At 38.2% G+C, this 13810-nt stretch overlaps 1 protein-coding gene and 1 long non-coding RNA gene across 2 annotated transcripts in view; both read right to left on the bottom strand.

Annotated features, from left to right (window-relative positions):
• LOC306866153 overlaps positions 1-13810 on the bottom strand; it is a 527798-nt gene that overhangs the window by 413534 nt on the left and 100454 nt on the right. The window lies entirely within an intron of this gene.
• Positions 1-13810, bottom strand: part of LOC306865889 (leucine-rich repeat-containing protein 75B-like) — a 29057-nt gene that overhangs the window by 11161 nt on the left and 4086 nt on the right. The window contains exons 2-3 of the mRNA XM_079410709.1: positions 12551-12679; positions 6715-6827 (exon numbers count right to left, since the gene is read on the bottom strand). Of these exons, the coding sequence (XP_079266835.1) occupies positions 6715-6827; positions 12551-12679 (242 nt within the window). The remainder of the gene's footprint in view (positions 1-6714; positions 6828-12550; positions 12680-13810) is intronic.

Here is a 13810-nt window from a genome sequence, read left to right as displayed (position 1 = left end):
GCCCATATAAGGCTGTGACAGTTGAGTTATTGGAAAGGCCCGTCTGCGAGGAAGTGATGGATTATATAACAGTAGCATAGCAGGCGCCCAGCCAGCAGAGTCATTGCAAAACGGCTAGAGAAACGGCACTGAAATGTATTGCTTCAGAAGGGATGCACCACAGTGGCTGATAGCCGCTTTGAGCTCTGCTACTGTACAGCAGATCGGTGCCGACTGTCTGCTCTGCCTTTTTAATGCGTCAGCCCTCTGGGAATTTATGTGTCGGCACATTCGCCTGGTTTCTGCCAAGGCTACAAACAGTGATGTGATGTTTATGCTAATCAAAGCGTTTGGAGGGCAAATGCATCTTTTCAACAGGGGGAAGATATTTTATGGCTCTTGTTTGCATTCATGCTAATACTGTAACATCTTCTTGAATGTCTATCAATATTTCTGTTAAATAGACTTCCATGCCTAACAAAAAGCACATGATTTATGTACAAATATATAATATTAAATTACACACACACACACACATGCACACACACACACACACACATACATATATATATATATATATATAGAGAGAGAGAGAGAGAGAGAGAGAGAGAGAGAGGTTCTAGGAATAATCAGTTTATAATGCATAAAAAAGTATATAGTATAGTAATTACAACAGATATTTATTAAATGTATATTAATATAAAAAAAATTACATTAAAAAAAACTTAAAATAAATTAAAGCCATGTATACACACATATATCAACTTAAAATAACTTACAATTTCTATGCAATACGGTAAAATTTGATTTTTTTATGGAAATTGGGGAATATACTAGCAAAAAAAACTATCTAATAACATTACAAATCAGGAATAAGCTGCCATAGTCAACACACCTCTGACAAGGATGTCAGTCACGTTGAAAACAGTCATTGTCTTGTCCTGTTATTTACAAGGGGCTAAATGTTCTGTACCAAAAGTTCCCCATATGGAGATCAACAGGCGATTAATCACGGATAAGGCTTAAGGATGCCTGCTTAACACTGTTGTCAGGGTAGATTCTGGTGTATCTAATAGGATTAAATTGAGCGAAGTGAAGTCACTCAACACCTCAACCAGGGCAAAGGGGACGAGAACAAAGCAGACAACTTAACATCAGTTAGTTCAATAAAAGCAGGGCAACTGGAGAGTGAAGAGAGAAACAGGAGAGATGAGTCAGATCTGCTAATGACCTTTCTACCATCGGTCCTCCAGAGCTGAACAGACAGACGATATGTAGGTCAAACACATTTAAACGTGGTCAACAGAGAGGTCAGGAAGCAGAAATGGGAAAAAAATACATAAAAAAATAAATCAGTCAAAAGGAGAGTAAACAGCAGAGACATGAGGGTTAGAGTGTACACTACAGAAATCATTATTTTTTGTCTTGTTTTCCAGTAAAACAAATAAATATCTAAGCACCCTAAAAAATATATATATTTTTTTTTTACAAAAAGTTCTCATAAGTATTAAAAAAGAACTTGCACAAATAAATACCATGGTATATGAATCTGATCATCAGAAATGATCAAGGTGTAGATTAAAATTCCATTGTAGTACCATTTGATACCACCGGTATCTAGAAAATATCTAGAAATAATTTTCTTCTATTTCTGAAGGAACTGAAATTCAGGAATATGTCGCCTCAAACTTGAAAAAATGCTTGAGTGAAAAATACTTGAGTGAAAATATATTTTCTTATATTCCAAATCTAGACAAGCCAAATTTCGAATGGAAAACAAAACGGTAAGATCAAAGGACTCCTCAAAGTGTATTTCTCCTATAATCTAAAAGACGCCACAGCGAGTACATGTCCGCAGGAACATATGGGACACAAAACATGGATGCGGGATGCAGAACAGATCAGATGCGGATCATTCTGCTCGGGTTGACGTCATCTTCAAATGTGGGCTAAAACGCCAACCGGCTCTCGATGGACACGTGCGGGTTTCTGTCCGCCAGCAGTGGGCACATGCATCATGTAAACTGAAACCCAAGCTGCCCCACATGTGTTCAGCTCAATCTGTCATCTAACGCACCAGCCAAAACAGGCCTGTTTTCTAGGCCACCGTGAGCGTCCGCAGGTCCTCTTTTGGGTCAGACTCACTCTGCCATGAATTCTCTTTCATCATGCTCTTAACCGTGGCTCTCCACTGACCGGGCAGCCATGGGTCGTGTACGTTTTACCCCAGCGGCAGGCAGCCTACTCGCTCCACGTAGCACTTATCAGAATGAGGAGGATGTTAGCTGACAAATATCAACTCCTCGGTGCTTTTAACGCAAACGCTCCCCCAATAAACTTGGCATCAACACGATGCGGGCGACCCCGAAGCAGAGCCGAGACCTCCATCCGAGAGGGGATAATTACATCTGCTGGCTCATCTTCACCCCTGCTGACTGCTTTATTAAACAGATTCATCATTCCATTTGGTTTGGGAGGCCGTTATGGCTGAGAGGCGATAGGCTGCCTTGCATGAGCGCGGGGTTGATGAAATAACAACTGCCGCTATGCTGTTTCATGCTCTCGCACGAGGGGCTTTTCCAGGAGCTATCAAGAATATGTGGGTGATTAGCCTGGAATCGAGAACAGGCTTTAAAAACACCACAAAAGAACACTGGCTTCTCAAGCGTACGGGCACAAAACAGAGCTGCAATGAATGTTACAAGTATGAATAATCAAAACACTTTCATCTCAGAAGAAAATATGAGGGTATAAATACATTTTATACACACACAGACTGCTGACTTGGCAATGTTCCAGAAGACAATCATTGACAACCTCCACAAAGAGGGTAAGTCATAGAGGGTCATTACTGAAAGGGGTGGCTGTTCACAGAGTGCTGTATCAAAGCATATTAAATGCAAAGTTGACTGGAAGGAAGAAATTGGATAGGGAAAGGCACACAAGCAACAGGGATGACCGCAAGCTTGAGAATACTGTCAAGCAAAGCCAATTTCAACACTTGGGAGAGCTTCACAAGGAGTGGACTGAAGCTGGAGTCAGTGCATCAGGAGTCACCATGCTCAGACGTCTTCAGGAAAAGGGCTACCAAGCCACTTCTGAAACAGAAACAACGTCAGAAGCATCTTACCTGGGCTAAGGAGAAAAATAACTGGACTGTTGCTCAGTGGTTCAAAGTCCTCTTTTCAGATAAAAGTCAATTTTGCATTTAATTTTGAAATCAAGGTCTGGAGTCTGGAGGAAGACTGAAGAGGCAAAGAATGCAAGCTGCTTGAAGTCCAGTGTGAAGTTTCTGAAGTCAGAGATGATTTGGGGTGCCGTCTGCTGGTGTTGGTCCTTTGTGTTTTATCAAGTCCAAAGTCAAGCCGTCTACCAGGAGATTTTAGAGCACTTATGCTTCCATCTGCTGAAAAGCTTTATGGAGATGCTGATTTCCTTTTCCAGCAGGACTTTAGCACCTGCCCACAGTGCCAAAACCACTTCCAATTGGTTTGCTGACCATGAATTACTGTGCTTGATTGGCCAGCCAACATGCCTGACCTGAACCCTATATGGAAGCTATGGGATATTTTCAAGAGAAAGATGAGAAACAGTCAATCCAACAATACAGATGAGCTGAAGGCTCAGTAGTGCCTCAGCAGAGCCACAGACTGATCGCTTCCATGCCATTCCTCACTGATGCTGGAGTTTGTGCTAAAGGAGCCCCGACCAAGTATTGAGTGCATAAATTAACATACTTTAAAGAACTTGAACCTTTCTGTTTTGCAAATCCTTTTTTTGATTGATTTTAGGAAATATTCTAATATTTTGAGATACTGGATTTTTTACTTTCATGAGCTATAAACTCTAATCATCAAAGTTAAAACAAAACAACTTTTGAAATGTTTTACATGTAATGAATCTAGAACATATGAAAGTTTCACTTTTTGAAATTAGTTACAAAAAATAATGAACTTTTTCACGATATTCTCAGTTTATTAAGTTTATTAATTAATATAATATATTGTAATATATAATTTAATGTTATATAATATTATACAAATAATCCATATCTATTATCTATATTCATATAGTATAAATAAATATATATTAGAATTATAATACTCAGCGATACTCTGATGAACTACTATGCATTCACTAGAGTGTATGTTTATTGAATCAACACTGCGGAAAAAAATGCTAAAATCGTAAAATCATGCACGTTGTTCATTGATGCCACATATGCCGCTATGAATGAGTTCCACAAGCTACATTGGAGGGGAGTTAAATTGAACAAAACTTTTGAATAGTTTCATTAAGTCTTGAAATAATGCATACAGACCAAATGTTCAAAGTCATTTTCTGAGAAAAATGTTGAGTTCCAGTCAAAAAGTAATTACAAACTGGTTTGGATCAACATGAGTTAGAGTAAAGATGAACTTTCCCTTCGACTCTGGTACTAGCAGCACAGATGCTCACAAATGCAGTTTTTCTCAGCTCTCTCTCTCTCTCTCTCTCCTCGAGTCTCTCTGATACTCTATCTTTGAGGTTTTCCCCTCTGGCCACCTAACCTCTCTCTTTAAATCTTTTCTGGGAGAGTTGCTTGGCAGAAAAAAAATCGATGTGGTTTAAAGGAGCCTGAAAGCTCTCCTAAAGAATATTAGAAAGAGGAAAGAAAGATGGGGGATGTCTTTAGAAGCCGAGAGCATCAGCAACACCGCATCTTTCTTCTCCTTGTGTTCCCTTTAAATAGAACAACGGTCGGCCTGACAGTATCTTCACACTCTTACAGGCGTCTTGTTCCGCTGAAGCATTCAATCTTTTCCCTCACGACCATCTCTGAGAGTGTGACAAGACAAACGGAGGAGGCATTTCTGCAGATTAGGCTTTCATAACAGAGATTGAAAGAGCAGAGGTTCACGAATTACGTGAGTGATGGCGATGATGGCTTGTTATTGTTCGGGCTTGTTTGGAGATGAGTTGCTGATAAAACAAGGAGCAGAAGAACTAAACTGCAGCTGTCGAAATCTCCCAAACTGGGTTAATTGCTCTGGGATGGGGAGAGAACATGGATATCATTAAAAAGGCTTTCCCTTTCCTAATGACTTCCTCACCATACCTGCCCAACACCCAGAGGGAATGACGTTCCCTGTGTTTTGTATGCTGTTTGGTGGGAAATCACGTTATCTGATGGAAGAACTCATCTGAGAGAAACATTCATCTGAGTTTCACCTGTCCGCATTTGAGGCAAAATGCCAATCGTGTGAGATGATATCAAGAGTTGTAGCACTAAGACTGTAAGATTGGGAAGTGACAGGCGTCTCAGGTAACATCCTCTGCACTTTTACATGATGGAAAGTGTCAGGATCAGGAGATAAAAACTGCAGTAGGTTCTTGTAGCACAAATGGCAGATTAAAAAGTGCTTAAAAAACACTAACGTTGTCGGTTTGAATCCAAATGAGCATATATAATAATGTGCAAAAGTTTGGGGTCAGTAAGATTTTTTATACACCTTTTTAATACCTTTATTTTGCAAGGATGAAAATGGACAATGTTGCAAAAGATTTCTATTTCTAATAAGAGCTGTTCTTTGAACTTTCTATTCATAAAAGATACAATGATCATGGTTTCCACAATAATATTAACCAGCACAACTGTTTTCAACACATGAATGATTTCTGAAGGATCATGTGACACCACACTAAATTGTAATAATATTTCACAATATTACTGTTTTTATTTTCAGATCCTCATTCAAAACTTTAGCATTGTGAAGATGAGGATTTGGGGTGGCTTTGGTAATGAATTAAACAATTCTGATTCTGCTTGTGCCTCCTTAAAAGGATCGTTCACCAAAATATATCTGTCATCATTTACTAACCATAACTATCCAAACCGGTACGACTTTCTATTTAACGTAAAAGGAAATAATTACACTCAAAGATATTTTGACCGATGTCATAATACAATGAAAGTCAATAGAGACTTTCATTATGTATAAAAAACACTAAGACATTGTTCAAAATATCTTCTTTTGTGTTCTGCTGCAGTGTTATTTCAGTAATAAGTAAATTATTTTGGTAGCGCTTTATTTTACAGTATGTGTACTTCCCTGGGACATACATGGTAAATATCTTGTACCCACAGGCAAATGAGGGGTAACACAAGGTAATTGCCTGAAGTGTATGTACATGGTAACAAATATGAAACACGGCTGTACTTAACAGTCGTACATGCATGGTAATTAGTGTACATACAGAGAAGTGTGGGTAAGAACGGTCACTTACAGGTGGTGCCTGTACAAGGTAACTAATTAGATACTTTACTGTACTTACTAATGTATATACATGGTAAATATGTAGTACTTACTGACAAGTGGGTACAAACAGGCACGTCCTTACAGTATCTTTATATGGTAACTAATAAGACACATTACTGTATATACATGGTACATGGTAAATGTGTAGCACCTAAGGAAAAATGTGCTATTATGTGGTAACAGACAAGACACTTGATGACAGTATTGTCATTATGTAACTGTCTGTGATCTGTTAAGTAACTGAGGTAGCTCAACATTAACCCAATTAAACTTTCATACCCATTTAAGCATCTTATGACGTCAAGAATGACTAATTTCCTTTCCTTCTAGTTGTCTGTATTTCAATCTATCAGTGAAGAGTTTTCTAAGCTCTGATGTCAGTTGTTGTGGAGGTGTATCCTAATAAGGAACAGATGGACAGACACAACACTCTTACCAGGCTTGAGACTTCCTCCTGGGCACGTTCTGTCTGCTCCACTTGGAGTGAGGGGTCAGGTGATAGATCAGCTGCCTGCAGATCTTCTCAGAGGACTTGAGAGCATCAGACTCCTGCAAAAGTCAAGATGAGGAGAAGTGGGTGATGAAGAGCTATTCTGGGAGATTGGCTGCCAAATAAAGATCCGATCTGAGGCCTTATGTTCACTGACAGAGAACCTTGAATGTTTACCATGTCTAGTGCTATTAAAAGGGTTGTAGAGAGGTAAACCGTTCAGGTTAATCTATCAGTGATTATGATTTAGTTTAAGTGTCATTAAATAAGCAATAAGCCACAAGAGTGCCTAAAACTTCCTTAAACATGATAAAATCACTGTAATGTGGCAACACCATAGCAGTAGTATATTGCTTTCATAACATATAATGATAAAATATACAGATTTTTTTATGCCTTTTTTTATTTCGAGAAGACAGTGGAGAGATGACAGGAAAGTATTGGGGTGGAGAGAGGGGAGCGGGATCAGCAAAGGACCTCAGATGGGATTTGAACTCGGGTCGCTGATATGTTGACGCGCTAACCACACTGAAAAAAAAAAAAAAAAAAAAAAAAAAAGTTTGAGCCAACTTAAAAGTTTAAGGCAACCAGCTTCAGCAGATTTTTTAGTTTTCTCAACTTATTTATTTTTTTGGAAATTTCTGAGTTTTCTTAACTTTTTGTTGTATAAACTTAAAACAAGAAGTTGAGAAAACTCAAAAATCTGCTGAAGCTGGTTGCCTTAAACTTTTAAGTTTGCCCAATTTTTTTTTTTTTTTACAGTGCACAAGGATATCAGCGCTGACAATATACTGATATTTAACTTATAACTTATCAATAATAATAATCAATATAAATCGATCAATGTAAATGTTTTTTTATGTTTTTAATAGAAGTCTCCTTTGCTCACCAAGGCTGCCTTTATATAATCAAAAATAATGTAAAAACAGTAATGTTGTGAAATATTATCACAATTTAAAATAACCTTTTTCAATTTGGATAAAATTTTAAATGTAATTTATTCCTGTGATGCAAAGCTGAATTTTCAGCATCATTACTCTAGTCTTCAGTGTCACATGATCCTTCAGAAATCATGTAATATGTGGATTGGGTGTTCAAGAAACATTTCTTATTATTATCAGTGTTAAAAATAGGTATGCTGCTTAATATTAATGTGTTCTGAATTATTTTTCTTTGATAAATTCTTTAACAGAACATGATTAATTTGAAATAGATATGTTGTGTTACATTATACATATCTTTACTGTCACTTTTGATTTAATGAATCCTAGCTGAAAAGTATTGATTTATTTCTTTCAAAAGAACATCGTATTGACTATATGTATATTCATATTTTTTCATTTGTAAAATATTGTTGCACTCTTTTCAACTTACAATGATTTAAATAAATAAAGTAATATGAGAATCCAATGAGAGTGAGAATTACAAAAACAAAACAAAACTAATGCATGGGGACATTAAATTAACTCATATTTGAGGGGAAAATGTGCTTGTCATGAAATAATGTCATATTGTTCAAATAATCGTAATGGTCCTAAAAAAACTCAACATCATGAATATCATATTGATTTTGATTTAAAAGCAGCAGTTAGTGCTTCAAAGAGCGGTACTTTTCCTTAACATGTAGCTTGAGATGAAGATGAGAGTTCAATTAAAATGTCTTAGTTATTCATGCCGTTTTGAGTGAGAGGTTGGTTTAAAACGATCTCAAGGCCTTCGGTCAACAATGCCTGCAGCCATTTCTGCATCGAAACAGGCTTTGGCTCGCCTCTCTCTCTTTAAACGGATTGGCCGGAGCAGAGCTGAGTAAATCTAATCAGCGCTGAAGCAACACAACGCATGCGAGGCAGGAAAACACAAAAGACTGGGCGAAGCCATCTACTGGAGTCGACTAGCTCGTACTATCAGTCTAAGAAATGACAGGAAATAAACATTTACATCTTGGTGGACTCCTGATGGCTATTAAATCAAAACAAAGACGTTTGTTGAATCTTCAATGTATATTAAGTTGGTTTCTGGTAGCAGAGAGTGACAGCAATTATCGGACTAGTTTTATTGAACTCCCTTAATAAAGACGCCGTCCATTCGATGACGTGCTCTCCAGAGGGAGTTTTGTTGTCGGAAGGATTTACGTGGACTTTCAACATTAAGACATTAGCCATAGCTCAATACGCAACTGCCACAGTTTAATGAAAAACTGTCAATTGTAAGACAGTTAAATGAAAAACAAAATCTATGTGCTACGCACAAACAAAAGCTCATTAAAATGCCTTTCCATATTTCCCATGATCCCCATCATGAATAACTGCTGCAATTGAGGATCCCCATCAGCTGACTCCTGGGACTCAAAACTTCATTAGTTGCTGGTGTAGTGAGACACACATTATACTGTATTATAAGCAGTTCTGGGGAAGTTAAGCGAAGGCCCTTAAGATTGCTTACATGCAAGTTTTCTACTTTTAGTTACCCCTCAACACTGATTACAAGCGTCACAAATGTCTAACAGGTTTGGCTTTCAGGCAAGACATCTGAATTGCGTGAATCCATTTCTTTGAGAAGCAAGGTGGCTTTTCTGAGCTCAGTGGGATGGGATTTGGTCTACCTGTCAGCAGGTAACAGGATGTTTATTAAGTCAGAGAGGACGAAAAGAAGCAGAGAAAATTGAGAGTCCTTCAATCCCTCGCCCTCGTTTTCTGGGTTTAGATGCTTAGCTCCTCAAGGCTTCTGCTGTGAACGAGGCTAGCAAGCATTTTCACAGCTGCACACTAAGAGCCCAACTGAGAATAAGAGAAAACTTCACCTCAAATCCAGCCTGAATACTCTTTTTGCCATGTTAAAATACTCCCTCTAATCCCACTGTCCGGCTCAGATCAGATCCAAACCTTTTTCCTCAGCAAATCTAAAACTACAGCGCAAATGCTTATTGTTGGTTATGGTGCTTGCATAACCAAATGTTTCTATCTATCTATCTATCTATCTATCTATCTATCTATCTATCTATCTATCTATCTATCTATCTATCTATCTATCTATCTATCTATCTATCTATCTATCTATCTATCTATCTATCTATCTATCTATCTATCTATCTATCTATCTATCCATCGTTCCAATTGTTCCAAATGCCTATAAACCTTCAAACATCTTAAAGGCATTTTAATCTTTTTTCAAAATGTTTAAACAAGGTTTTGTCAGTCCAACCTTTAACGTTTGTTTTGCTTTTCTAGTTTAAAAATGTTTTTCAGTTTCAATTGATTTACTTCCATGATGTGTTTCTGCATCATGTTTGCTGCTCTTTTTGAATTAAATTCAAATTGAACTGAAATTTTTGTTTGGAATTTTCTGATCAGTTCACAAACCTGCTTTCTAGATCAACACATTAACAGGGTACTCAATGAGGTGCATGCTAATTCAGTCTATTACAATTGTTTATGCTCATGATGTGCTCCTGTTCTTACTTTATCGAGCTTCACATTGATTTACTGTCAAAATGGGCTATTGCAATACGTGACAGGGAATCGAAAGGCAATGTCAGAGCCAGCCATTTAGTCATGACCTCGCTTTCATTCTTGATCAGGGAGTGCCAATAGGTTACGTTAGGTTATCCAAAATGTCTGCTAGTGGGAATCTTCCTTTATCAGACATACAAACTAAGTGACAAAAAGTTGGCTCTGCACAGCTTTTTATGTAAGATATATGCAACCCAGGCACACTGGATAAACGTGACTGTGGCGACATGTCTGAAAAATGACATTATGTTGCAAGTTTCGCAACACTTTCAAAGTTAAATATCCAGTAAATAGCGCCAAAAGCACATTCAGTTTCATCTAAAACAAATATGTTTTATTTTGTTGGTTGTTATACGCATCACATCAGTTCAGAATTGAAAGTCTGAAGAGTTCCACTACAAGATTAATGCTCTATCACATTTGAAAATAATGCAACACCTACACTAACCCTACCTTAAACATAACCAATAGTGTTAAAAAAGGCAAACGTGAGACAAAAATGCATTTGAAGAAGTAACCATGTCATTTTAACTTGATTGTATAAGTTATTTACACTGACTCACTTCCTTGGTAAACATGAGAGTTTTAAAGGGGTCATTGGATGCCCATTTTCCACAAGTTGATATGATTCTTTAGGGTCTTAATGAAAAGTCTATAACATACTTTGGATAAATGTCTCAATGGTAGTGTAAAACAACACCCTTTTAACCTGTCAAAAACAGCTCTGTTCACAGCAAGCCGTTATGGTGCATTTCCCTTTAAATGCTAATGAGCTCCGCTCACCCCACCCCTCTCTTCTGTGGGGTGATGAGCAGTTCTCTGAGAGACTGTAAACTTTAGCCCCATTCATCGTGAAACTTGCTAACTAGTACATTATTAGGAAAGGCGATTTGCAATTTTGCAATTCATTAAAAAACTTATATTCACTTCTTCTGGAGGTGAAGCTGGATCACAAATGATTTGCGCGAACATAAACGCATTTAGATATATCGGGGGGCGCATTCCCTTCAAAAACAAACTTAATCCTCTGCGTCTTCAGAGGCTCAGATGTCGGGAGTAAATGACGACTGCTATGTTCATTATTACACCCAAGAAAAAAACACCTCAATCGCTTAGGAGTCATTCTGGTCTACTCCTGTTCCGGCGTCCAAACAATGGAGGACTGATGACAGCTTACTCAGGGCAGGTCTAAGGTAAATCAGTGTCAATCAACAATTGTGGGAGGGACCAAGAATCTGAGAATGGCTTGATTTTAGATGATTTATCAATATTTTAAAAAAGCACTGGGTGGATTTTTATCATTATAGGGTGGTTGTGTACACACACTGCCAAGACACATTTCAGTTCAAACAACAAGTAAAAGTGAATTTTGCATCCGATGACCCCTTTAAATGCAAATGCGGTGCTGTACCAGGTGAGCTACTGAGCAAGTTTACTGAAGCTGGTTATGTGATACAAATGTCAAAACGTATTCATTTACAAACCATGCACTATATGGTAAATCACGCACTGAGGTAATATCATAGTATAGTGCAAGGAACTGTGCAAAAATAAAATGTTATTAAGCAATAATCTGCCCCTGTTATAATAATTTGTGTGAAAAGGAATAAGAGTTGTTGGTGTTTTACTGCCACTAGTGTTCATTTTAGCTGGACACTGCAGTCAGTTGAATGTATAAATATGTTTTTGGAGTTTTGCACATTTTTCCAAAGATTCTATGTTGGAAACATGACAAATGTTGATTCAATTTACCATTCAAAAAAGTCTCGAAAGAAAAGGACAAGCCTTGCCCCTTCAAGTGGATCTATTATTGGAAAGTGCTCCTCTCGCTGGCCTTTCTGTCCAATTAAGTCCAAACAGAACTGTGGAATTTCAGCATGGAATGAAACATCACTGATGGCTCTCTTGAGCAAAATAAAGGTCAGTGCCATCTTTCTGTACTTCTCACGCTTTGCAAACTAATTTAGGACAGGGCTGAAGCGTGAGCACCCAAACTCCAGTCCAGGCCGTGGGATGACAGCTGCCCGTGGTCTTATACAGGTGGCGAAGCTGTAGAATTGGCCTGCCAAGCCTCTTACTGCCAACTAAAAATAAACTCTCTACATATCTGGAGACTGAGTAATGAACATGTGCACAGGTTTTGGCTCAAGCTAAAGCAGGTATCCAGAGCTAATGTTGACAGCTGTGGGCTGGTATCGAGTCAAACCCTTCGACTAGCCACCTCATGAATTTGTGTTTACGATCATCTTCGCTTATTAGCGCTGGTGGCTTACCCTCTTTGGACACTGCATGTCTCGGGCCAAATTGAGCAAAAGCTCATGGGAAATTGGATCCACTAGATTGAGGAAGGCAGCGTTCTTATACAGGATGTCGTTGAGAGATGTTCCTTCAAGACCCAGGTCCTGTTGAGAAAAAACACAAGAGAGATTGTTAAGCATGTAGGATTACAAATGCAAGTAAAGGTCACTGATAAACCTTGATATTCAACAACTTAATCCTTTCATCCTACGCCTCCAATCTCCATTCGTGAGATTACACGAGGGGCTTTTTTGAATGACATGGAGATAAAGTAATCTTTCCATCGTGTTTACTTCTAGCACTTCGGAAGAAAGAAAAATCTAAATAGAAGCCGAAACGTTTGTTGATCTATTGCTAGACTAGCGCTGCTAACCTTTAAGTCCAGCTTCTTTACGTAAGGCAGAGAAAGTGTGTGCAGACACAGTGACAGCTTATTAGCTGGGCTTATCGTAGACAGCTAAAGTGTTTTCCCCTACTGAACAGCCAAGGCAAGCGAGTCTGATACGACCAGCCGGGAAAGAAAAAAAAAACGTGGGAGAATCAAGAAAAAATTCCCTGAGGACCACGGATAGCGCAAATGTAGGGACAAAGTGAACATATAGAAGTGAATACAGGGGGCGAAGCACATTTGATGCCTCCAGGAAAACGTCAGCATCACAAATTGAATCGATTCAGAGACAGATCCCACAGAAACTGATGAAGAAACTGGCAGGAGGAGGAAAGATGCTGAGTCCAGGGACGTGGAAACCTCCCTTTGGGTCTCACACTGATATACTGCATGTCTTTTTCACAGGGATTCCCACACATCTGGAAGCTCCTCCAAGCCCTCTGTTTTTCATCTATAAGGCATAAGAACAGGCCATTTCTGTTCTGCAGTACCTTTTGAACCCTGTAACCAAATGAATATGATTGCACTGTAATTTAAGAAAGATGTTATATAAAAGCATTTCGCAAAACTCTTTGTACTGTGTATCTTTACACATTGACAAGAACAAGTGGAATAAAAAGCTCAAGTTAGCCATTGCTCAGTAAAAGATTGAGAGGGCGTCAATTTAAACTTAATGTTTTAACCTTTTAAAACTGTGATAATACAGGTTGAGGCAAGCCAACAAATAACACAGAATTCATCAAACCCACTACTAATATTTTCTAACTTTTTTTCAGTAAAATTATTTGACTTCCTGAAGGACAATGTAATTTAAGAACTAGCTGTTGTTGAAGAAAAACAAAGACAA

The sequence above is a fragment of the Barbus barbus genome (assembly GCF_936440315.1).
Source record: "Barbus barbus genome assembly, chromosome: 47".
Taxonomy (NCBI): Eukaryota; Metazoa; Chordata; class Actinopteri; order Cypriniformes; family Cyprinidae; genus Barbus; species Barbus barbus.
This window is presented reverse-complemented; position numbering and strand designations above follow the sequence as displayed.